The 26,400-nt window shown below is 43.2% G+C and overlaps 1 protein-coding gene across 1 annotated transcript in view; it reads right to left on the bottom strand.

The window, feature by feature from the left end:
- LOC109889344 (insulin-like growth factor 1 receptor) overlaps positions 1–26,400 on the bottom strand; it is a 148,191-nt gene that overhangs the window by 22,812 nt on the left and 98,979 nt on the right. The window contains exons 3-10 of the mRNA XM_020480706.2: positions 15,133–15,439; positions 11,691–11,833; positions 11,052–11,196; positions 6,907–7,115; positions 4,880–5,006; positions 4,290–4,525; positions 2,431–2,598; positions 1,578–1,785 (exon numbers count right to left, since the gene is read on the bottom strand). Coding sequence (XP_020336295.1) covers positions 1,578–1,785; positions 2,431–2,598; positions 4,290–4,525; positions 4,880–5,006; positions 6,907–7,115; positions 11,052–11,196; positions 11,691–11,833; positions 15,133–15,439 — 1,543 coding nt within the window. The remainder of the gene's footprint in view (positions 1–1,577; positions 1,786–2,430; positions 2,599–4,289; positions 4,526–4,879; positions 5,007–6,906; positions 7,116–11,051; positions 11,197–11,690; positions 11,834–15,132; positions 15,440–26,400) is intronic.

The following is a 26,400-nucleotide window of genomic DNA, read 5'->3' as shown; positions in this document are numbered from 1 at the left end:
CTGTTAACCCTGGACTTCTGAGAAAAAAAATTGCACTCATTCAGAGGCACTTCCCTAGAGTGTTTTGTGATAATGCTGGCTCTGTTGTGGTGGAGTACCTGTGCATACACAAGCATAGTCCTTAGCGGCAGGCCAGAGACCTGGCACTCCTCGGTTTCCTAGACAACTATAACAAATCAACAAGAGAGTGAAAGAAAACAATTAGTAACAATAATGCCCTACCAAGCAAAAAGGCAGTAACTGCTCACTTGGACGAAAATTTGTTAGTCATTTTTGCTACATTAAATACATGCTTAATCATGTGGACAAGTATCCTGCCTCTATTGTGTTTTGGAGAAAATGGGGGTCATGTTAGCAGTAACTGCACTCGGTTACTGTGAAACCAAGGTTAATAAAAGCCCTTTTTCTCAGTTCCACAATATGAGCAGTTACTGCCTTTTTGCTTGGTAGGGCAGAATAGTGGTCTTGTTTTATTGTTTGTTTTAATACTGTGAAAGAGAGCATCACAGAGGCGAAGGAAAGGGCATCATAACATTACATAAATGCATGAGCTCAGTCCAGCAGGTGATGAAGAGCATACTGTACTAAGCAGGCTGGCGTCAGGGCAAGATATAAACACTGGAATGTATCAAGCACCAGAGAAGTCTATGGAGGTTAACAAGTGCATTAGAATTTGTTTTCCATTCAATTTGTTTTGCGATGAAATGGTACTAATTCAGTGAATACTCAAACCTGTACCCTGAATACACTGAGTATACAAACGCAGTATCGCTCATGCACTCATTCACCTCACACACACAGACACACACAGGGCCTGATCTGCCATCTGGTATGGAGAAACAAGTGGCCTGAGTTTACCCTGAAAAATGATCAATTTCAAAACACAGTGAGTACATCTGTGTGTGTATGACATAGAGTGAATGTGTGTGTGGGAAGGGGTTGGAGTCTTTGAAACTGTAAAGCATCCGTAGCCACGAGAAGGTAAAATTATAACACAACACAGATGTCGTTCCCCATTCTGGCAAACAAAAGGCTAACGGGCTGAAAGGGTGCAGCCAGCCCAGCGAGCAGAGCGCAGCGCAGGCCCTTCAGACTCATTAATCAGATCCCTCTCCCTGGGTTTGTTTGTGCTGCCTAAATTACAGCCTGCTAGGCCTTAATATCCGCCGCTGCTGCCGTCGTCATGGCGATGGAAAAGCCACAAGTGCCGTAAGCAGGCATTGAATTCCCCATGTTTCTCCCCGTCAGGCAGGGTCCTCTGACACAGCTACAGCCCAGCAGCCCTACACTCTCCCTCCCTCCAAACCCTCATGATGTTTAGATCCTGTCAGTCCCAGTCTCAGGGCTGGGTAATTACAGCCTCACTGCCTCCTGATCCTGGATCTCTCTCTGGGCTATTAAAGCAAACAGGGCCCAGACTGTGAGCTCAGCTCTTTGATAATAATCGACAAAGTCTCAGAGAAGGGTTTGGTCCAAAAGCTGTAATCAAATGGGGGAGGTTATAGCCAGCGCTTTACTACCACACTGTTGAATGATCTCTCACCATAGAGAAAGACTGCCTGCTGCCTGGCACCTACCTGGGGGTGAAGATGGAGTTGTGCAGGAAGTTCTCAAAGACTTTGCGGTAGGATGCGTCATCTATCTCTGCTTTCAGGTCCTCCTTGGTCTTGGGGCAGGGGCAGCAGGGGCCCTTGTCCCCCCCAGACAGGTCAGGCTTGGTGGGCTTAGTGTCGTCCTCCATGTCTGCCAACCCCGTGGCTGAGATTCTAATGGGGATCTTCAGCTCTTTTGTTGAGAGTTGGAGGGGAACAGGACCCGTTAGCAAATGACAGCATTCACCAAAGAAAGCAAAAATGAAAAGGGATTAGGTGGTGTTGTGAGGGAAATATTATGTTTGTGTATCAAATCAATGCTACTTTTCTAATAACTAATTAGCTGGGTTAATGCAGGTAACTGACTGATCGTGTATGGAGGAATCCTCACTATCACTGATAAGCAACTTGGCAGTACACCCAGAATATTGCTATGAGAACAACCAAGGTATCTCAGTTTTAAGGTCTCAACTTGGAGAGAGAAAGCCTTGTGAGGTATTGGTCAGTCACATGTGCGAGCCACCAGTAATGATGAATTAATAATGCTAAATCATGCATATATAACTTGTCTGTGTATAGCGGTATATAAGACAACTGCTGGGAATGATCCAGCGGAGTTTCTGATAGACCTGTACGTTGTGCAGAATGTGTTGTAAAGCTCTCCAGCTTGCTGATAATAAAGAGTGATTCATTTAAGATTGACTTCAGGTGTCCCTGGTGTTGAGTGTACAGAGCATTATAATACTAGAGGAGGAGAGATACCGACAGTTGGACTCCATAATGCACAAAGATGAAAAGTAGACAAGGGAAGAGAAAGAGGAGGAGTTGGAATGCTGACCTTTGGAGCAGTAGTTGTGTTGGTACAGCTCCTTGTCTTCAGCTTGCTGCTGCCAGCGGATCAGGTAAAAAGTGAGATTGCCGTTAGGGTTGAGGGGAGGTGACCATTTCACCACCAGCTTGGAGGACGAGTTGGAATACGCCCGGGTATCCATTGGCATAGACGGCTCTGTGACAAAAACACACAAATGTTGAAATGCTATGAGTGGTGTTTACTACACTGAACCAAAATATAAACACAACATGCAACAATTACAAACATTTTACTGACTTACAGTTCATATAAGGAAATCAGTCAATTGAGATGAAATCATTAGGCCCTAATCTATGGATTTCACACGACTGGGAATACAGATATGCATCTGTTGGTTACCTTAAAATACGCTATGGCTGTGTCTCAGAAAACCAGTCAGTATCTGGTGTGACCACCATTTGCATCATGCAGTGCATCTCCTTCACATAAAGTTGATCAGGCTGTTGATTGTAGCCTGTGGAATGTTGTCCCACTCCTCTTCAATGGCTGTGCGAAGTTGCTGGATATTGGCAGGAACTGGAACACGCTGTCGTACACGTCGATCCGGAGCATCCTAAATATGCTCAATGGGTGACATGTCTGGTGAGTATCCAGGCCATGGAAGATCTGGGAGATTTTCAGCTTGCGGAATGGGGCGTGTATTATCATGCTGAAACATAAGGTGATGGTGGCGGATGAATGGCAAGACAATGCCTCAGGATCTGGTCACGGTATCTCTGTGCATTCAAATTGCCAACGATAAAATGCAATTGTGTTTGTTGTTCATAGCTTATACCTGCCAATACCATAACACAACTCCACCGCTACCATGGGACACTCTGTTCACAACATTGAAATCAGCAAACCGCTCGCCCACACGACGCCATACACGCTGTCTGCCATCTGCCCAGTACAGTGTAAACAGGGATTCATTGGTGAAGAGCACACGTCTCCAGTGTGCCAGTGACTATCAAAGGTGAGATTTTGCCCACTGAAGTCAGTTACGACGCTGAACTGCATTCAAGTCAAGACCCTGGTGAGGACAATGAGCACGCAGAAGAGCTTCCCAGAGATGGTTTTTGACCGTTTGTGCAGAAATTCTTTGGTTGTGCAAACCCACAGTTTCATCAGCTGTCCGTGTGACTGGTCTCAGGCGATCCCGCAGGTGAAGAAGCCGGATGTGGAGGTCCTGAGCTGGGGTGGTTACACGTGGTCTGTGGTTGTGAGGCCGGTTGGATGCACTGCCAAATTCTCAAAAACAACGTTGGAGGTGGCTTATGGTAGTGAAATGAACACTAAATTCATTGGCAACAGCTCTGGTGGACATTCCTGCAGTCAGCATGCCAATTGCGTGCTCCTTCAAAACTTGCGACATCTGTGACATTGTGTTGTGTGACAAAACTGAACATTTAGAGTGTCCTTTTATTGTCCACAGCACAAGGTGCACCTGTGTAATTATCATGCTGTTTAATCAGCTTCTTGATATGCCACACCTGTCAGTTGGATGGATTATCTTGGCAAAGAAATGTTCACAAACAGGGATATAAACAAAATTGTGCACAACATTTGAAAGAAATAAGCTTTTCGTGCATATTATAGAATATTTCTGGGAGCGTTTATTTGACATGTTGTGTTTATATATATTTTTGTTCAGTGTATAAAGTTTTAAATGTGTTGTTTTCATGAAGCTTAAAATAAGAGTGATACATTTCCTTATTGAAAGTTCTGATAAGAAGTGTTTCAGTTTATCTTGGGTGAAAACATGTTCATGGCTGAGGCGACCTGATGCTGTGTACAGTAGCTGTACTGTAGTCTGGTCTGTGTACAGCAGCTGTACAGTGTCTTACCTGAAGGGCTGGTGCGTATATAGACCACGTCACTCTTGGCTCCAGGGATGTGTTTGTCCTCCACCACCAGGGTGATGGCCTTGACAAAGATGGCGTACTGGGTCCAGGGCTTCAGTGGGGACAGCAGCACACCAGGGTCTATCTCTTTGTCTTGCGGTAGGTCCACGTCAACCATGTTCCAACTGTTGGAGCCACACCCATCCTGGCCATCAAACTCTGTGATGTTCTGGTGCGGTCTGGATTGCATGGTTAAGACACCTTATGTCAATTTAGTACAGCAACTCTGAATCCACAAACACAGCAGATAATGTCCTGTCTACAAGTATAAGTATTTGGGGCAGCAGGTAGCCTAGTGGTTAGTGCGTTGGGCCAGTAACCGAAAGGTTGCTAAATCGAATTCCCGAGCTGACAAGGTAAAAATCTGTTGTTCTGAACAAGGCAGTTAACCTACTGTTCCTAGGCCGTCATTGTGAATAAGAATTTGTTCTTAACTGACTTGCCTAGTTAAATAAAGGTTCAATAAAACATATAAAAAATAAAGGCTCTACGCAGTACAATAGGGAATGGTATATCTCCATGAGAATACTTACGCTTCCTTGTAGTAGACGATGAAGCTGATGAGGTCTCTGTAGTCTGGTGGTCGGTAGCGCTCCCAAGTCAGCTTGATCCGGTTACTCATCGTGCTGTTGGACTTGAACTTCAGGATATGACTCTCACCTACAAACACAAACCACACCTTAGATCAGTAGTTCCCTAACTGGTGTGTGGTAGTCCCCCCGCCCCTGCCAAAAAGGAATTCAGTCCGGCTTTCAACTTACTCTTGAAAGTTGTAGTTAATTGTAGAATGCATAAGATGCTATTTCCCTCATTAAAATGCAAATCAATTTATAATATTTTTGACATGCGTTTTTCTGGATTTTTTTGTTGTTACTCTGTCTCTCACTGTTCACATAAACCTACCATTAACATTTTTGACTGATAATTTATTTGTCAATGGGCAAACGTACAAAATCAGCAGGGGATCAAATACTTTTTTCCCTCACTGTATATATTTTGTAAATATACAGTACCAGTCATAAGTTTGGACACACCTACTCATTCAAGGGTTTTTCTTTACATTAAAACTATGAAATAACACATATGGAATCATGTAGTGACAAAAAGTGTTAAACAAATCCAAATATATTTTATTTTTGAGATTCTTCAAAGCCACCCCTTGCCTTGATGACAGCTTTGCACAATCTTGGCATTCTCTCAACCAGCTTCATGAGGTAGTCACCTGGAATGCATTTCAATTAACAGTTGTGCCTTGTTAAAAGTTAATTTGGGGAATTTCCTTCCTTAAAGCGTTTGAGCTAATCAGTTATGTTGTGACAAGGTAGGGGTGGTATACAGAAGATAGCCATATCTGGTAAAAGACCAAGTCCATATTATGGCAAGAATAGCTCAAATAAGCAATGTGAAACAGTCCAGCATTGCTTTAAGATATGAAGGTCAGTCAATACGGAAAATGTCAGTGCTGTCTCAAAAACCATCAAGCACTGTGATGAAACTGGCTCTCATGAGGACCGCCACAGGAATGGAAGACCCAGAGATTATTTCACTTAGAATTCACTGTATCACAATTCCAGTGGGTCAGAAGTTTACATACACTAAGTTGACTGTGCCTTTAGACAGCTTGGAAAATTCCAGAAAATGATGTCATGGCTTTAGAAACTTCTGATAGGCTAATTGACATCATTTGAGTCAATTGGAGGTGTCCCTGTGGATGTATTTCAAGGCCTACCTTCAAACTCAGTGCCTCTTTGCTTGACATCATGGGAAAATCAAAAGATATCAGCTAAGACCTCAGAAAAAAATTATAGACCTCCACATGTCTGGTTCATCCTTGGGAGCAATTTCCAAACACCTGAAGATACCACGTTCATCTGTACAAACAATAGTACGCAAGTATAAACACCATGGGATGTCGCAACTGTCATACCGCTCAGGAAGGAGACGCATTCTGTCTTCTAGAGATGAACGAACTTTGGTGCGAAAAGTGCAAATCAATCCCAGAACAGCAGCAAAAGACCTTGTGAAGATGCGGGAGGAAACAAGTACAAAAGTATCTATCCACAGTAAAACGAGTCCTATATCGCTCAGCAAGGTAGAAGTCACTGCTCCAAAACTGCCATAAAAACAACGGTTTGCAAATAAATTCATTAAAAATCCTACAATGTGATTTTCTGGATTTTTTTTCTCTCATTTTGTCTGTCATAGTTGAAGTGTACCTATGAGGAAAATTACAGGCCATAATCGGTATCGGCATTGAAAAATCATAATCGTCGAACTCTAATACACACTATATATATTTTACAGACACAATCTATTTTACAATAGTTATATTTTGTTTGTTTCTAGTCCTGTCCTTCCTCTACCCTCAACCTCTCCCATCGGTTTCTGATGTCCATCCAGTTTGATTTCTATTTGCCATATATTTTTAATTGTGTTGTTTCACAAAAGTTCTGAACCCCTGTCTTATATAATCTTCTCACAACACATACAGAAAACTTAGTTGTGATAACAGTGTTGCATTAGATTAAGGCTTCTTATTAAATCACATAGGTGTACTCACAGCTTGCTCTGTCTCCATTGTTGCGGAAATCGCCCTCCTCAAACTTCTCAGTGATGTCCGTCTTCTCCCACATATTGTGGATCTCAGACATGCAGAGTTTGGGGTTGAAGCGGAAGGACAGCCTCCCAGCCCTGATGGTCAGGTTGTGTTGGGTCCAGTCCCACAGGTACTGCAGGCGCTGGTTGTCAATGGCAGAAAAAGCATACATCCTGAGGGGAGACAACAGACAGGTGTTAACTTACTATCACACCTCACAGCTGTGCTGGCATAGATGGGACCAAACCACTTTTTAAATCAGTCAATTTATTTACTTTAAGCACACAATAGAGCACTGAGAATAAAGTCGTCCAAATGTTGTAGAGTGGTTGGCCTAGTTTTCCATCTGTTGGATATGTAAAGTGTTAAGAGGAGAAGACGTCAGAGCGGATTGTGTTTCAGTGTGCGTGGGTGTGTCTGTCTAACACTGAGCTGTGCACACAGAGAGGGCCAGAGATGAAACAGAGCGACTCAGAGCCTCTCAGCTACATGGAATACCTTGGGAACGAGCGGAATGCCAGCCCTTCTCTAGAGCATTGCTCGCACTGTAACTCTAGCCTGGGAGGGATGACAACAAGAGACCTGAGAGGCTTTCCCACGACCCTCCTGGTCATCTCCAGAAACACTCTCCCTATCTCTGACAGAGGATAGGACCCTGGTGATGTCATGCTACAGCCAGAATAGGCTGGTACACCTGGGTTTCCATTCAGATAGAGCCCTCTGGGCACAAACTGGTTGAATCAACGTTGTTTCAATGTAATTTGTCAGCGTATTGTGACGTGGAATCTACGTGGAAAACAAAACAATGTGATTTTTTTTAAAGTAATCAACTGCTGTGTTTACGGTGAAATTTAAACCACAGGATTATGCCATCATGGTAACCAAGTTTCAACATAGACGATGTCAGACCTTCATTGTTATATGTACTACAAATTAATAATTGATATGTTGGATTCACATCTCCATTTCAACCAAAAATATAAGTTAAAGAATAAGACTAAATAAAATAAAATGTTATTTAAAGTGCATTTGAAGTTTTATTTTATTTTATTTAGTCCTATTGTTTAACTGAGAAGACATGAATCTAACATATCTATTACTAATTTATCGACAACTGGAATTGCTTTTTAATAACCAAATCTCTATTTTTGATGTAAATGGCATGTTATAGAAGGGTCCAGAGTCCAAACACTTGTTTTCCATCTTCTCCTTGTTTTTGAGAAACTTACCCGAACCAGCGATTCACTTCCTCATCCTCGTTGTGCGTTGCTCTGAAAAAACATGAACAAATGCTCCAAAAATACCCAAATACATCCTTTTAGAAACAGAAACGCTCTAAGTATAGTGATGCGGGACTTTAGATGAAATTGTGTCATTCCGAACTTTATCCTCAACGTTATATTACATTTTGTGCGACTCAAGCTGTTTCCCCTATCCAGCTGTTCCATTCTCTGTGTAGGCTGCTGCTAGAATTGACAGAGGTATCGCTCGAGTCACAACAAAATGGAATATAAGTTGCGGATAAAGTTTGGAATGACGCAATTTAATGTGTACAACATTTAAAGACCTGCATCACTATACTGAGAGCCTTTCTGTTTGTTCATGTTTTTCAGAGCCCTCGTACTGCACAATGAGGATGAGGAAGTGAATCACTGGTTGGGCTAAGTTTCTCAAAAACAAGTGAAATAGCGTGGGAAAAAATGTCTGGACCCTTCTATAACATCCCATTTACATACATTTTTTTTATTCTAAATTTAAATTCTCCTTTAAAGCTAGACTAAATCAGTGGCACATATGGAACTATCCAAGCAGAAGATAGATCTCCTTCTAATGTTGATATCTTATTGCATTGACAACTAAACCCAATTCAATATCACTTTTGATATAGAATATATATATAGCCTATTAACTTGCCGAAAATGTAACAAATTATAGGTACGAGTCTTCACCAAAAATAACAGTTAAATAATAGGATTAAGTCAGTGGCTCAGCTGGAACTATCCAAGCAGTAGATACAGTGCCTTGCGAAAGTATTCGGCCCCCTTGAACTTTGCGACCTTTTGCCACATTTCAGGCTTCAAACATAAAGATATAAAACTGTATTTTTGTGAAGAATCAACAACAAGTGGGACACAATCATGAAGTGGAACGACATTTATTGGATACTTTTTTAACAAATCAAAAACTGAAAAATGGGGCGTGCAAAATTATTCAGCAAAATTATTTACTTTCAGTGCAGCAAACTCTCTCCAGAAGTTCAGTGAGGATCTCTGAATGATCCAATGTTGACCTAAATGACTAATGATGATAAATACAATCCACCTGTGTGTAATCAAGTCTCCGTATAAATGCACCTGCACTGTGAGAGTCTCAGAGGTCCGTTAAAAGCGCAGAGAGCATCATGAAGAACAAGGAACACACCAGGCAGGTCCGAGATACTGTTGTGAAGAAGTTTAAAGCCGGATTTGGATACAAAAAGATTTCCCAAGCTTTAAACATCCCAAGGAGCACTGTGCAAGCGATAATATTGAAATGGAAGGAGTATCAGACCACTGCAGACCACCTGATGGAGTCTGCAAAAGACCTGAGACTGGGACGGAGATTTGTCTTCCAACAAGACAATGATCCAAAACATAAAGCAAAATCTACAATGGAATGGTTCAAAAATAAACATATCCAGGTGTTAGAATGGCCAAGTCAAAGTCCAGACCTGAATCCAATCGAGAATCTGTGGAAAGAACTGAAAACTGCTGTTCACAAATGCTCTCCATCCAACCTCACTGAGCTCGAGCTGTTTTGCAAGGAGGAATGGGAAAAAATGTCAGTCTCTCGATGTGCAAAACTGATAGAGACATACCCCAAGCGACTTACAGCTGTAATCGCAGCAAAAGGTGGCGCTACAAAGTATTAACTTAAGGGGGCTGAATAATTTTGCACGCCCAATTTATCAGTTTTTGATTTGTTAAAAAAGTTTGAAATATCCAAAAAATGTCGTTCCACTTCATGATTGTGTCCCACTTGTTGTTGATTCTTCACAAAAAAATACAGTTTTATATCTTTATGTTTGAAGCCTGAAATGTGGCAAAAGGTCGCAAAGTTCAAGGGGGCCGAATAATTTCGCAAGGCACTGTATGCCTCTTTTAAACGTTGATATTTGGTTGTGTTGTCAATCAAATACAATATTACTTTTGTAATACAGTAAATAGCTTAAAGTTATCTTAAAAACGAATGCAACATTCAACCTTAAAATGAGTAAAACTTCAACGGCCACATTTTGAAGTTGCTGTAACTATACCTTATGTAATCATATAAAGTGACCACGTGCATGTTCAAGATAGCATGCACAATCGCTGTCATATTCTGCACAGGATCGTGAATAGCATTGATCACTTGCACCATGTGCTTTTAATTTAACTTCAACTGTAATCCAGTTCTTTGATTCTGCTATTAGATGAAGCACAGTGATATTCATCTGTTGTATAAATAAACTAAATATCTGACATTGTATTCCCATTGGAACTTTTCTGTGCTTTTAAATGGTTGGAAGCACAGTGATAGACATTTGGGTGACAACTGAATCAAAACTCTGGCTTTGTTTTTTGATTGGAATTTGGTTGTGTTTTTAGATGGTTGAAAGCACAGTGATAACACATTGGAACTTCAACAAACTTTTGGCTGCCTTTTTGAGTGAATATACTGTAGGTTGTAATCTCATTGATCAACTTCTCAACCAAATAATACCCAATTATCCACATTGAAATAACATGGTGTGCCCAGTGGGATAGTTCATCCACCTTTTCATTATATAACTTGGAGAGGTGCCTTGTTATGGTGCTTTTGTGTGAATTCCTTTGTACTGTAAATGTTATGGCTGGTAGCCTCTACTCATAAATAAATCATGAGTGAAGCATTCAAAACCTGCTGGGATACATTTGACATGAGATAGATTCCAAAAATCCATTTAAATCATCCATGTGTCAATTTTCCTGTTCAAAAATATGGCTGAAGCCCGCTGATATTGGAGTGACAACATCTTTCCTCTCTAGGCTGTGGTTCAAGGCTGACACGTCCCCAAACACATCTCAGACTCAGAGAGCAGCCTGCCGTACCCTTCCATGAGCTCCTCCCCGTTGATGTAGCGCAGGCTCTTGAGGAAGGAGAGCGATCCTAGTGTGTGGGAATGTCGGATCCTCACATAGCCTGTTACTGTCTGGATCAGCCCCATGAAGCTCTCCAGCTCTGAGGCAATGTTATCTGGGGAGAGGAGAGAGTCAGCAAACACTAGTCAGACACAACAGCCAGTGTGTAAGAACCACAGCTCTGAATACATCAAATCCCACAAGCAACTGTACTGCTATACTGTATGACTATACTGTATGACTATACTATATGACTATACTATATACACTATACTGTATGACATATACTATATACTATACTGTATGACTATACTATATGACTATACTCAATGGTCTAGAGGAGAATAACCCTGGCTCCAGCAAATCCAGAGTTGTACAAACATTTTCATATCTAAAGATAAGCTGTAAGTCACTCTGTCAAGTTGAGCAAATAAATAGCATAATAGCATAATGTGATAATTGGTTTGGGGCACAGAGAAGGCAGCTGATGTAATGTTGACTCTGTGGCCCACACTAGCTCTCCCAGTGGCCCCGTGCTCGGTGTTCCCCTCCCAGTCTCTGGGGAGACAGACAGACTGAGTGGTCCTGGTTACTGGTACTGGTACTCACTGCCACGGCGGATGTTGATTTGCAGGTTGCCTTTGATGACTGTGCAGCCCATTAGAGACTGAGCAGCATCCACGGAGTCGATGGTCTTGGAGTCGCAGATCTTATCACACAAGCCATCACAGGCACTGCAGAACATACTGTGACTGAGGGAGAGAAAGGAGGGGGAGAGAAGAGGGAAAACATTCAAGAAATGACCTTAACTAAATACAACTTTAAAAAAAAAGACAATTTCCAAGAAACGTAATTAAGACGCCTCACCCCAACTCACCTTAAAAATCCCAAACTTCCAGAAGTAAAAATGAGTCTAATTTTAGCTTTCTAAAATACAAGGACACTTTCTTTGTGAACTATGTATTTTTTACGAGTCCTCATATGAACCCATGGTTTCATGAGAAAATTACTCACTAAACAGTCCTAAAGACAAAACAAGACTGATAAGGTAAAAAAAGTTGTCGTTTTTCGTCATGAATCTTGTTCTGTAGGCAGCTCTGCAGTGGTCATTAGCTGGCACAGCCACAATGTCATCAAATCTTAAATAAACCTAACACTAACCTTAACCTTAACTTTAAACACACTGTTAACCCTAATGCCTAACCCTAACCTTAAATTAAGACCAAAAAAACACATTTTTGTTTTCATGGATTTTTACAATATAACCAATTTTGATTTCGCTCAGTGCTGCCTCCGGGTCAAGACTCATGACTAGGCCTGTGGCGGTCAAAAAATTTAGTCAGCTGGTGATTGTCAAGCAAATAACTGTTGGTCTCACTGTAATTGACAGTGAATTAACATAAACACATTTAGCATCTCCTGGCTTCCACAAATTTTATTTTACCTTTATTTAACTAGGCAAGTCAGTTAAGAACAAATTCTTATTTTCAATGACGGTCTAGGAACAGTGGGTTAACTGCCTGTTCAGGGGCAGAACAACAGATTTGTACCTTGTCAGCTCGGGGGTTTGAACTTACTAGTCCAACTCTCTAACCACTAGGCTACCCTGCCGCCCCATATAGCCTACAAGCCACTGATATCAAATATAATATTTGTGCGCTCATGTGGCTATTCTGTGTTGAGTGGTTAACAAAGAAATAGGTACTCCTATATGCTTAATTTAGAGATATTAATGTAACTTTAGTTGTTCTACAAACGTTGGGCTGTTTTTTGTAAGGCTGCATGATGAGATTCTAATGATGAGTTGAAAAAAGTTGCTTGAAAGGCATGAGCTCTGCTTAGTTTTTGCGCAGGCTGTACACACTCCACTCTCATTCACAATTTGACAAGCACTTGATAATGCCTCGAATTTCACGGCGGTATCCCCTTTGTGGCCGTAATACACCCTAAAAAAATCTATGCCTTTTGAGGCCCGGAGTGCTGCCTAGTGCCCTTCTCCCTGAGTGCTGCGTAGTGCCCTTCTCCCCGAGTGCTGCGCAATCCAAAGCACCTCTCACTCACATGGCTCTCGTCACGTGATTGGTGCTTTCTCACAGGCTACAAGTGAAGACAGACACATCAGGGACGGAACTGTGCGCGTCCTTAACCAATTCCAAGGTGCATATTGAAGATATTGAAGAACTGTCCACATTTACTTTTCGTCAGCCAACAAGATGGGTAGGCCTAACGAACAGCAAAAGTACTAGCCTATGTCAATCCACTATCCCCCATAGTACAAAAGTCAACCTTTTTCATTCTGTGCAAGAAATAAATATTCCAAACATAGTCTGGGACAGTTAATACATCCACTAGCATTTTTTTTTTTAAATAATATGGCTGACGAAACAGAACAGAACGTTTAGCTTAAAATTTTGATAAACTACGAGGCTATTTCTTCATATTATAAGCGCAGCAATACGCACATGGCAGTAGGCCATAAACGCAAGTGTTCCATTAGTGCGAAAACACCATTATCAAAAGATACCGCAAATGCGATTATGCATGTAATGCATTTATTATTAAGGTGCATTTTTATGGTGAAAATGATCTTCTCCAAACTTGAAACTCACGCACTGCTTATGTGTGCCAGTTAGGCTAGAAACCCTTTGTAAAGCAGATTAAGGTGATTAATTTTGTCCACTTTAGTAATCAATTTTTGATTACCTTTGCATTGATGTCAGAGTGATTACAGGGACAATAGAGTGCTGAGTACCAGGCAGTTAGCAAGTTTGGTAGGCTACTAATGACCATCAGCAGCATCAGAGCCTGGAGAAACAAATTACCGGGACTAAACAGTCACGTGGAAATTGACTGCCTTCATGACTCGTGACCGCCGGTGTGGCGGTAATAACGTCACCGCAACAGCCCTACTCAATATGATGAAACCTGCAACAAAGACTCAGCATGGAATGTTTGGAGAATGAAAAATCTAAATACGGATTAAGTTACCCTGAGACATTAACAAAGATATTCTCTTATTCAAACTTAATGATGTCAAACGGGGAAATGTCAAACAATGGAAATGTTCTGAGTTACAGCGCTGCTATGATAAATCCCTCCTGAACGTATTCAAGCAATGTTCAGAAAGTCCCTTCTGTATCTGATGTTTACATTTATGCTTGCTACAGTATGACTACACCCTACGGGCCCGGACCTAATTTACGGAAATTCCCCAATGGATTAGTCTTGTGTACTGAGTACTGAGGTGAGCATCTTCCTCTGATTCAGAATTACCTGGAAAGTCCACAGGCTTCAATCATTCATGACGGAACATTACATTCTGCCCGAAGCATGTTTAGCTCTGAAGCTTCTCCTTGGAGAGGTAGCCTAGCGGTTAGAGCAGGGGTGTCAAACTCATTCCACGGAGGGCCGAGTGTCTGCAGGTTTTTTGTTTTTTCCTTTCAATTAAAACCTAGACATTCAGGTGAGGGGAGTTCCTTACTAATTAGTGACCTTAATTCATCAATCAAGTACAAGGGTGGAGCGAAAACCTTGAGACCCTCGGCCCTCTGTGGAATGAGTTTGACACGTGGGTTAAATCATTGGGCCAGTAACTGAAAGATTTCTGGTTTGAATACCCGAGCCAACAAGGTGAACAAATCTGTCGATATTCCCTTCAGTAAGGCACTAAACCATCATTTGCTCCAGGGGCGCCATACTACTATGGCTGACCCTGTACAACAACACATTTCACTGCACCTATCTGGTGTATGTGACAATAAAACACATATTTTTGTTTTTAAGAATGTTATCTCTTAAAGGACCAGACGTAGGAGGTGTTGAGATAGAGGTGAATTATTCAGAAGACATCTGTATGCAGATTCGTAATGCAACAAAACACACACTGCCAGAAAGTCACCCCACAATCAATATGTCAGAGGACTGTTTACAGTAACAATGACTGGAGTGAAATCATGATAGTACTCAATATAATACTGTAGACAACCCATAACCAGGACCATGCCTGATACTGGGGAGCCCTTGAGGTGAAGTGTGATCTCTACTGTCTTACTTATTGCTCTCATTGCGTGTGAAGCCTGATGGACACTCAGGCATGCACTCCCCTCCATGGATGACAAAGTGAAAGTCACCGGCCAGGTGCACATGTTCACACAGGTCCATGGTAATGCAGCGCCAGCCCTCAAACTTGTAAGTGTCTGGGGGGCAGTCCTGCACGCAGCGGCCCTCGTGGTAGTAGTGCAGGCAGGCTGCGCAGGCCATGTCGTCGTCCGGCTCCGTACAGCTTCCCAGGCACTGGGCATGGCAACACTCACCACCGTCCGTACATGCCCGCCGCTCACACTTCTTCTCTGGGCACACTGGGCAAAACAGACAGAGAGAAACAGGTTAGTGGGTCAGAGTAAACAGTCACCATATTACTGTAGGTCTGGATGACAGGATCAGAGTAAACAGTCACCATATTACTGTAGGTCTGGATGACAGGGTCAGAGTAAACAGTCACCATATTACTGTAGGTCTGGATGACAGGATCAGAGTAAACAGTCACCATATTACTGTAGGTCTGGATGACAGGATCAGAGTAAACAGTCACCATATTACTGTAGGTCTGGATGACAGGGTCAGAGTAAACAGTCACCATAGTACTGTAAGTCTGGATGACAGGGCCTGAGTAAACAGTCACCATAGTCTGAGTAAACAGTCACTATATTACTGTAGGTCTGGATGACAGGGTCTGAGTAAACAGTCACCATATTACTGTAGGTCTGGACGACAGGGTCTGAGTAGACAGTCACCATATCACTGTAGGTCAGGATGACAGGGTCTGAGTAAACAGTCAGCATATTACTGTAGGTCTGGATGGCAGGGTCTGAGTAGACAGTCACCATATTACTGTAGGTCTGGATGACAGGGCCTGAGTAAACAGTCACCATAGTCTGAGTAGACAGTCACCATATTACTGTAGGTCTGGATGACAGGGCCTGAGTAAACAGTCACCATATTACTGTAGGTCTGGATGACAGGGTCAGAGTAAACAGTCAGCATATTACTGTAGGTCTGGATGACAGGGTTTGAGTAAACAGTCAGCATATCACTCTAGGTCTGGATGACAGGGTCAGAGTAAACAGTCACCATATAGCTCTAGGTCTGGATGACAGGGTCAGAGTAAACAGTCACCATATCACTCTAGGTCTGGATGACAGGGTCTGAGTAAACAGTCACCATATAGCTCTAGGTCTGGATGACAGGGTCAGAGTAAACAGTCACCATATCACTCTAGGTCTGGATGACAGGGTCTGAGTAAACAGTCACCATATAGCTCTAGGTCTGGATGACAGGGTCTGAGTAAACAGTCACCATATAGCTCTAGGTCTGGATGACAGGGTCTGAGTAAACAGTCACCATATAGCTCTAGGTCTGGATGACAGGGTCAGAGAGGAAACACTAATGGAGCTAACAGATAAAGCACCGATCACAGTAATTAGCTTATATACAGTGTCAAATTACAATAAATTCAAAGGTTTTTATACTGGAATACATTTATGAGCTTCTTTCCCTGGAGAGGATAAAGGGTTAAATGTGTTAACTATTATTAGACCTACATCAAGTTCTGAGGACAGGAGTGAGGATGGGTGGCATGATGAGACTCTGATTAAGCTGGACGGTGTGTGTGTGTGTGTGCATGCCTAGCCTGTACTGTGCTCGTTGGAGGTCGAGGAGAGGCAGGCTTTAGGATTAGTGGGCTGTAAAATGGTAATCGCTGAGCAGAGCTGGGGAGCTGGAGAACGCTCTCAGAGAGGAAGTGGTGTGCCGTCAAGGCGTTGAATGTTTGCGCAGGGCCCCACTCTGCTCTATGCCAGCCTTGTTAGTAAACTGCAGAGCTGGCCCCACTACAGATAAATATTATTGCTGTTTGGGACTATTAAGGGAATTCTAGGGAGGGTGAAGAGAGAGGGGGGAGAAGTAAAGCAGTTGTATCGCCAGTAGATGGATTGCCGTTGACTCCAGGAGCAGAGGAGGGCTCCAATCAGACTGAGCTTCTCTGATACTACATCTACATGGCAGTTGGGGAGCAGACCTGGACCAGGTCCCATTGACGGGAACCTGCCGACCGATGGACAGTGCACCCATACCAGATTACAGTGCACCCCTTTATTCAAGTGTAGATTTTATTAAAGCAGCTACCACCCAAGACAAGAGCAAAAAACTGCAGCAAAGACAACCCCTCAGCTGATAGATCACTTTCTGTCAATTCATTGAGAAACAACATTTCATTGGTTTACCAATACTGTGCAAAAAAACTGGACAGAAATGATGTCACTTACAGAAATCAGAACTCCTGATTAGCTTCCAAGACATATGAACTTCCTTTAAGATCGTGAGAAAATCAACAGCAAGACAATTATGTGGAGAACACTGGCATGTTTCAAATTAAGATTTTAGCTTCACGAATAACAATTGTCAGTGTTTACTGAGGATAGCAAAGGGACTAAACCACACAGAAATGTGGTATCAATAACGCCAGCATTACCTCTGGTTGAGAAATGCACTGACTTTGGTTACAATGGTGGGAAAGACAGGCTTCAAACAGTTCATTTGGAGTTGCTGCCCTATGAACTCTATACATTCAATGTGCCTGTAATCAGCTCTGACCATCCACCCAGGTATTAAGCCTATGCTGTTAGATGTTTAGACCTAAGTGCTATTAACCCATAGTTATTCTGTGTATTATAATCCTTATGTATTATTTGGTGATGTTGTCCCTGGCAGGGGAAGAGGAGGTGAGGTGATTCTGTCTAGTGAGGAAACTCAGTAGTTATTTATAATGTATCAAGTGCCACCTGAGTTTGGACAGGAAAGGCAAAAATACTTTATCAGGGGCCCCAGGTATGCATGAGGGAAGGTGAGGCAGCATGTCCCCATGGTAACTGAATGACAGGAGCTCTAATCTGGAGGCCAAGGGAAGTCTACTACACAGAGACAGGCCTGGGTGTGGGCCCAAGTGAATGGATGTGGAGGAGCTCTTGGTGATCTAGTGCTTTTTTACAAATGATTATCCCTGTCTGAAGAGGATCTAACTCCAACTGAGAATGCCACCGAGCGACACGATGACACTCCTGGTTCCTAGGCAACGGCCTCTTGGTGCCGAGCCCTGCAGGCTGGGGGGGGGGGGGGGGGGGGCAACCACACACACACGACACGGCTCCATCATTCTGTCTGTTCATTAGCCTCCGCACTAATAAGAAAATCCACCCATTGTGTGTTTATTGGGGTAATTAATCTGCATACTGACATATAGAATGATTATTGTATTAGGTCAGAGGAGGCCGGTGGGAGGACCTATCGGAGGATGGGCTCATTGTAATGGCTGGAATGGAATAAATGGAATGGTATCAAACATATCAAAAATATGGAAACTACATTTAACTCTATTCCATGGATTCCATTCCAGCCATTACAACGAGCCCGTCCTCCTATAGCTCCTCCCACCAGCCTCCTCCATATTAGGTGTATACTGGGTGTGGTGCAGAGAAAGAACTAGAAAATGAAAGAGAGAGAGTGTGTGTGTAGTAGGAGTGTTTCTTCGATATGTGTGTTTGCTTGTGTAAGATGTGTCTGGTGTCAGAAGATCAGCGGTGCTTTATGAACCAGGGGAGAGAGGGAGTGGGGCTGCTAAACTAATCTAAACATGAATATTTCATGCTGTTTTAGCAAACATCTGTGTAAGTGAAGAAGAATGTGACAATGCACTACAGCAATGTTGCAAAGCAAACACATCATACTCCCACAGTACCAACTAGCCTAGTGCTTCTCTTCTTCACAAGGGAGGAGACTCATCATTCCCACTCTTAACCATTTCTCAAATAGTTGAGATTCTTTCTCACATTTGGTCAAATCACAAGCTGAACATACAAGAGGTGAAATTAGTCATCAAACATTCCATTAGAGTTCTGTAACCAACAGAAAATGCAAGGTTTTTTTTCAATAGAAAAATAAAAATCTGCTATTTGGTCAAAAGAACACAGCATGATCCTTCTTAATTCTGCTGATATCTTTAGCCAAGACTTGGGCTAATCACTCTATTTATTGCCATCCATTATTACTAATCCATTCATCACCTATAACACACAGGATTGATTGAAAACCTTTTCTAAACCATAACACAGGATTGGTGTGTTGGAATGAGTATGGGTGGTAAATGAGAACTGCACTTCCTTAAATAGCCATATGGCCCTTTTATGAGCTATATATAGATGGACAGTTCCTTGTTCCAATTCCAACTCTCTAACCAGGCTCTAGCTCAATGCTCCATAAATACCTAGCCATTCTGGACCTAGCCCATGAAGACAAAAGCATTAATTTAACTAGCCTATCCAATACCAACACATACTAGGCATTGATCTAGAAGTTGAATCCCATGATGGAGGTGAGAAGAGAGAGAGAAAAGCAGAGAGAGGGAGAAAAAAACTGGAAGCCATTCATTTTTTGGAATTCCACCAAAAGGGGGCAGCCCAGACAAGCTCAAAGGGGCCTCGTTAGGAGAGGTTCCGCATCATTTGAACAGATCCCTCAATGAAGATAAATTCCAAACATGTATACCTTTCGCTGGGAAGAAGAAGGGGTAGCTGCTGCCTCACAATCCATATAAGTCAAGACAATTTCCCTGTGTGACCAAACAAAATGTGGTATCAAGTATACAATCCTATATTTATAAACGCTCCAAGTGCAGCCAGCCTATTTCCACGCTGCTCTGCTCTACACACAGCTATGCATGGCATCGTGGGTTTCCACTGCTTCAGAGGAAAGGGAAGGGACCACCAGATTACCTAACAAGAAATGCACGACTGATCAGAGTGTATTTCTGATCAGTTTAGTTAGTTAGGCCCAATAGTCCTTATCAGGAAGTAATGGTCTATATTGCAAAGTATTGTATCTATAGGCAATTTATGTATATCAATGAATTGAGGATAAAATGTAAATAGATACAGTGTAAATAGTGCACTTACTGTTATCTTTAAATTAGTAACTCAAGAGTTGATTATGATACTGGAATAATCAATGCCAAACACTGGGCTCTGATAAGATTGTATGGCCCCATTAAGAAAGCTAAGATAGCAGTATGTTGTGGTTGTGCCCAGTCATGTGTGACTGTCAGCAGAGGAGAGAGGCTTCGTACAGCTGACAACACACTCCTGCTGCAGAGATCCAGAGGGTTGGGGAGTGGGTGTAGGGGTTATGTACCACACTCTCATTTCTGCACAATCTCTCCCTCCTAGAGAAAACTGACAGGTCAGACGCCATAGACACTGCAGCTGCCCAGCCTGCCCCTGCTGCAGGCAGCAAAATTACTGCAATGTAAGGAGCGGCACGGTCCATCTCCTCTGTAGTAAACAACACAATGAACACAGAGATAGCGACAGAGTCGGCTCCCCACAGAGACAATCACACATTCCTGTACCCTCAATAAACAGAGAATGAACGAAGAGCTACTGTCACAACAGTGCTGTAACAGACTGGAAAACCTACATGCTGTTTAAAAGCCCATTGACCCACTTGGATGTTTTTCCTGTGACATGTTGTTTGCCTGTCGTCTGAAGTCAGTGGAGTATACAAAGAATATCTATCAGTTTAGTAATCAAGGAGTAGAATGTAAATCCCTTTGTCCTCTTCACCAACATACAATAACACACTTCAGGACACTATGAAGAAATATAAAAGCTTGTTATGACTTGACTCAAATACTGTATATCATAAATCCAGGATATATTGTAGTGGGCTATGGATGTAGAAGAAGAATTAGAATGCTTGTTTTGCTGCAGGAATGTGACTGCAGAGCCAGGATGCCAATAAGTGATCTGAGACAAACGGAGGTTTGCTGACACGCAGCATCTGCATCAGAGAGAGAGCGTCAGATCCCTGCATCGAGAGGACTCGCCTTGCTTGGCTGGTGGGGGACATGCGATGGGGAGCTGTTGTGAATCTGCGATCTTGGACTTAGTAGCCTATGGGAACATCATGTGTCCCCCCCACATGCCAACGCCCCCTCCCCTCTCTCTCTTTCTCACCCTGTCTGTCTGTCTGTCACAATATGCTCTGCTCCGTTCTGATCTGAAAAGGGGAGGTTTCAATTGATGCCTGTTTTTCTACCACATGATGCTTCGTTGATCGGGAGAACAACATTTCTCCGTTTGACATTTATAATCCTAATATTTTATCACAGAGTTTCAGTTTTTCTTAAAAGACTGATCCTTGCAGAGAGCATTATGCACCACAATCCTCCTCTGGGTTATTTGAATGCGTGGCATGTCGCTCTAGCCAAGGTGCTTGCGTCGGCTACTACAGTGTTTACATCTGGGGAGACTAGTGACGCATTTGCAGCCCACACGCAACGATGCTGCAGTGGAATAGTAGCCTATTCTATGTGCATACCTCTACTGCTGTATTTGCTATCTCACAAAGTCATAAGGTGAAGGTAAAATAATCGAACTGGATACAGATTCAAAGGAATGTAATTTAAAGCCATGAAGATGGCAAAATGTGAGGTGATCATATATCTTTTCGATTTTTATTTCAACTGATCTATGCTTTTCAAGGCCTAATTTAGATTACCTCTAGAAACAGAAATAAAAAATATTTAAAAAAAAAAATATATATATATATACTGTAGTAATAACAAAAATAACTGTTATTATTATACACATTGGATTATTATTAGTATAAGTATTATTTAACATATTTTTCTAATCATAAATATCCAATTTACCAGTGTCATGAATAGGATGTAGGACAGACTGTTTGGAAATAAGTCATTATTAAAGGGGGAGGAGTTTGAGGGGTGTAACTGGGAGAGATTTCTTGTGGACCAATAGCAGGCTTGCAGGGGCGGTTCTGGATGATTGACATGTTATTGAGTCTGGAGTAGAGATGGTAAACAAGTCCTCTCTGGTGAGGGGAGTGGGAGGGGGAGCTGTAACCATGGTGATTAAACATGCCCTTTTCAGCATGCAGTGTCTTTATTCCTTCAGGAAAAGCCTGAAAATATGTTGTTTGATACGATACAATACAATACTACTCTCCTAAACCCAATAGGCCAGTCCTCTTTGTTGTAGAGGATGTTATTTTGTTTTCGCTGGAACAAAACCAAGATCTTTGTATTTCATCTGACCTGGAAACAGACCTACATCTGTGGCAAATCAAATGTACCATATGTTCGATCAGATTGGTTATCTCCTTCCTTGCCCTATTAACATAGATTCATTAATGGTTCAAGTAATCTGCACAAGCATCCATTTATTGCATTTTTCAGCCTGCACACCAAGGCCATCTATGAAGGTTGAAAATAGTGAGCTCAATGCTGGCCCCAGCAGTCAGGTACGGTAGCCCCTCATTTTGTATACAGTCAAATCTCTGCGTCTCAGATTACCAGCAGAGCCAAGAGCAGGAGCAGCAGTCTGCATCTGACTGGCTGTGTAGCTCCCCCCGACCCCCAGCTCCCTGGCCTCCATCAGGCCACATCCTCATCCGGCAACCCGATTCTCCCCTGGAGCCCCCATCGGATCACTCTAGACACTTGTTTAAACCACATCAGCACAGAGAGCCAGGGAGAGGATGCTTCCTACACTAGCACAGCCGAAAGACAAACCGCACCACCAATCCAATACTACTGTTGCTGTTATATTATTTGAGTTCACCTTTATTTAACCTATTACAGCAAAGAGTTTAAGGACGATTTTAAATGGGACAATTTAATCCGATGTTTTGTACACTTAGAGACACAACATCCCCTGCACATTTATGGAGTTACTGTACATGTTTTGCTTTAAACAGTATTTTTCATGGTCAAACTCTGTACAATCTACAATCATTCCAGATCTATTTTTCTCATGCAGACAGCTGCTGACTGGGAGACTAGGCTGGTAAGCCTGAAAAATGTATCTTCAGTGTTTTGCACAAATAGGTGTATGTGAACTCATTCCTCCCAGCCCAGTGTGTTTGGGTCTCTTCCACTCCCATGCACACTAAAGACCAGCACTGTGTTTTTCACTGAGGTATGTGCTGGTCTGTCTGTTCAGGCATGCATGGCATTTCCCATCACCCGCGTTCAGTCACAACAACACACACCCTTCCTTCCACCCTCAGGCCTCAACCCACTGCAGCTGCTGTTGTTATTGATGTTGTTGTTGTGTTGTTCATATGTACTTACACATACAGAAAAAGTATTTAGTCAGCCACCAATTGTGCAAGTTCTCCCACTTAAAAAGATGAGAGAGGCCTGTAATTTTCATCATAGGTACACTTCAACTATGATAGACAAAATGAGAAAAGAAATCCAGAAAATCACATTGTACAGTATATACAGGGAGTCTTTCTTGTCATAATCGACAGATAGTGAAAAAAAATTAATATCTGACCCGGAACCTTTCTGGACCTTAAATGTATTGTCTAATCATAGTGGTTGTGTGAGGTCGTGGGCTTCACAGATGAAACAGCCCAGTCTCCCAGCCCAGTCTCCCTGCCCAGTCTCTTATCCCAGTCTCCCTGCCCAGTCTCTTATCCATGTCTCCCAGCCCAGTCTCCCAGCCCAGTCTCCCTGCCCAGTCTCTTATCCCAGTCACTTATCCCAGTCTCCCTGCCCAGTCTCTTATCCCAGTCTCTTATCCCAGTCTCCCTGCCCAGTCTCCCTGCCCAGTCTCCCTGCCCAGTCTCCCTGCCCAGTCTCTTATCCCAGTCTCCCTGCCCAGTCTCTTATCCCAGTCTCTTATCCCAGTCTCCCAGCCCAGCCCAGTCTCCCAGCCCAGTCTCCCTGCCCAGTCTCCCAGCCCAGTCTCCCTGCCTAGTCTCCCTGCCCAGTCTCCCTGCCCAGTCTCTTATCCCAGTCTCTTATCCCAGTCTCTTATCCCAGTCTCCCAGCCCAGCCCAGTCTCCCAGCCCAGTCTCCCTGCCCAGTCTCCCAGCCCAGTCTCCCAGCCCAGTCTCCCAGCCCAGTCTCCCTGCCCAGTCTCCCAGCCCAGTCTCCCTGCCCAGTCTCCCATCCCAGTCTCCCAGCCCAGTCTCCCAGCCCAGTCTCTTATCCCAGTCTCTTATCTCAGTCTCTTATCCCAGTCTCCCAGCCCAGTCTCTTATCCCAGTCTCCCAGCCCAGCCCAGTCTCCCAGCCCAGTCTCCCTGCCCAGTCTCCCTGCCCAGTCTCCCAGCCCAGTCTCCCAGCCCAGTCTCCCAGCCCAGTCTCCCAGCCCAGTCTCCCTGCCCAGTCTCCCTGCCCAGTCTCCCTGCCCAGTCTCCCATCCCAGTCTCCCATCCCAGTCTCCCAGCCCAGTCTCCCAGCCCAGTCTCCCAGCCCAGTCTCCCAGCCCAGTCTCTCAGCCCAGTCTCCCTGCCCAGTCTCCCAGCCCAGTCTCCCAGCCCAGTCTCCCAGCCCAGTCTCTCAGCTCATCCCCAGATACACACAGAGGACGCATCTGGATCTTATTTTTAGGCCAAACAGTGGCTTCAGCAGTCTCCCTTATTAATTCAGAAAACTCTCCAAGTTCATCTAAGGAGTCCTCACAGTGGTTCTGGCTGTCTTGAATTGGCGTGTTTGTGAAAAACTGTTTGTGTTCGCTGGCATGGAACACTCTCCTTTTGGTCTTGTTTTCTCGTCTGTCACCTCCCAGTGTGACTAACATGCCCACTATGACATTGCTCAAATTCACAACAGTACAACATTTGATCTCCACTCTGCTCCACTGTAGACCACTTTTAAATCAAGTAGTTTTATTGAGATGCCGTTTTGTGAACTTCCTTTCTAGACAGCCAGCAAAGTGTATCATGAAATAAACTATGGGGGAATATAGTGCATACTGCATTTCTGTGGTAAACCCATTCACAAAAGAATGTAAAGCCATGTTAAGACTGTCAACAAGAGCAAATCAAATTACTGTCCGTTTTTTTTCTGGTCAGGCATGATGATGATGACATTATTGGTAGAACACAAACATGGGAAGCATTCCGGCACTCAAGGTTTTATCTGGCAGGGCCAAAGCAGCCATGCCTTCTCCATGGCTTAAACCCACATTAGTATGGGAAAAGGCAAACTCGGAGAGAAACCAGGCTTTTTTTCACAGATTCAGAGGTGTTTCCTCTCACTGTAAGTGGCTTCTAAAAATACCTGCGTTCCCAGATCTGCTTCATTAAATGCACTGTGTTTCCTGGCAGCCCTGAGTTGGCTGGCTGACTGGCTGGCTGGCTGGCTAGTTGGCTGGCTGGCTAGTTAGCTGGCTGACTGGTTGGGGGTAGAACCACCAGCCACAGCCTCCCTCCAGATATGCCAGCAGTGAAGAGTCCAACCATCACACCTCTAAGCGCTACAGCCACACACTATGTACTTGTACTATTTCCCCATTTCCAAAAGAGAAGAAACAACTAAGCCCATGATTTCTGGCCACGAGTCTGCATGTTCACCTAAGACATGCCGCCCCATACTTCTACTCGACACATTCTATAGCATATCCCATATTTTATTCAGATGCATAAGACTCTCGTCACAACAATATCACTACACATGGCCTTTGTCCACTACTACATTTTGACTGAAGGAGGGATGAGTGACGCACTTCAGTGTGGCTCTGCACCTCCCTATCCCCAGACTGCAGGAGTCAGAGACTAGGAGCATTATAGGGGAACATTACATCACAACAAAAGCTAATACTAAAACAGGCCAACACCTTGGCTGCAAACCGGTCCTTTTTTCATTAACTGGATTATTACACTGCCTGTAAGTACGCTGTCTGCACGGAACAGAGACTGAGAGTCCACAAGCACAGAGCCAATCAGAGTCTCTGGATTGTGGTGGTTCTGATGCTGCCAAGCCCTATTTTTGTGGATAGCCATCTGCAGCTTTGCGGCAGGCTTCAGTACGATTGGCACACAGCACACACACTTCATCCTGGCACTGCGGCCTGCACACACTCTCTCTGCTGGCACAACATCTGGATTTAAAACGACACATCTGTATTTTACATTTACTTCAAGGAGGCCCTAATCCTGATTAAGCATACAAACATTTACCCTCATTTCAAAAGTGTATGAAGCTGTGTTCATATTAGGGCTATCCCCGACTAAAAAAAATCTTGGTCCCTCTAGTAATTTTTGTCTTCATTTTTTCAGCAAACAGTGCGCTTAAAGCATCAGACTAGCTCAGTGCATATACTGTAGTTGATTTGATTATAACACATAGGATGTGTTTATATGGAAAAAGACATTAAAAACATTTATTTCAATCGATTAGTTGAAAGAATAGACAAGTCTTGGTCCCCAAAAAATGTAAACGTGTTTTTTTCCAT

Source organism: Oncorhynchus kisutch, linkage group LG4 (assembly GCF_002021735.2).
Source record: "Oncorhynchus kisutch isolate 150728-3 linkage group LG4, Okis_V2, whole genome shotgun sequence".
Lineage (NCBI taxonomy): Eukaryota > Metazoa > Chordata > Actinopteri > Salmoniformes > Salmonidae > Oncorhynchus > Oncorhynchus kisutch.
This window is presented reverse-complemented; position numbering and strand designations above follow the sequence as displayed.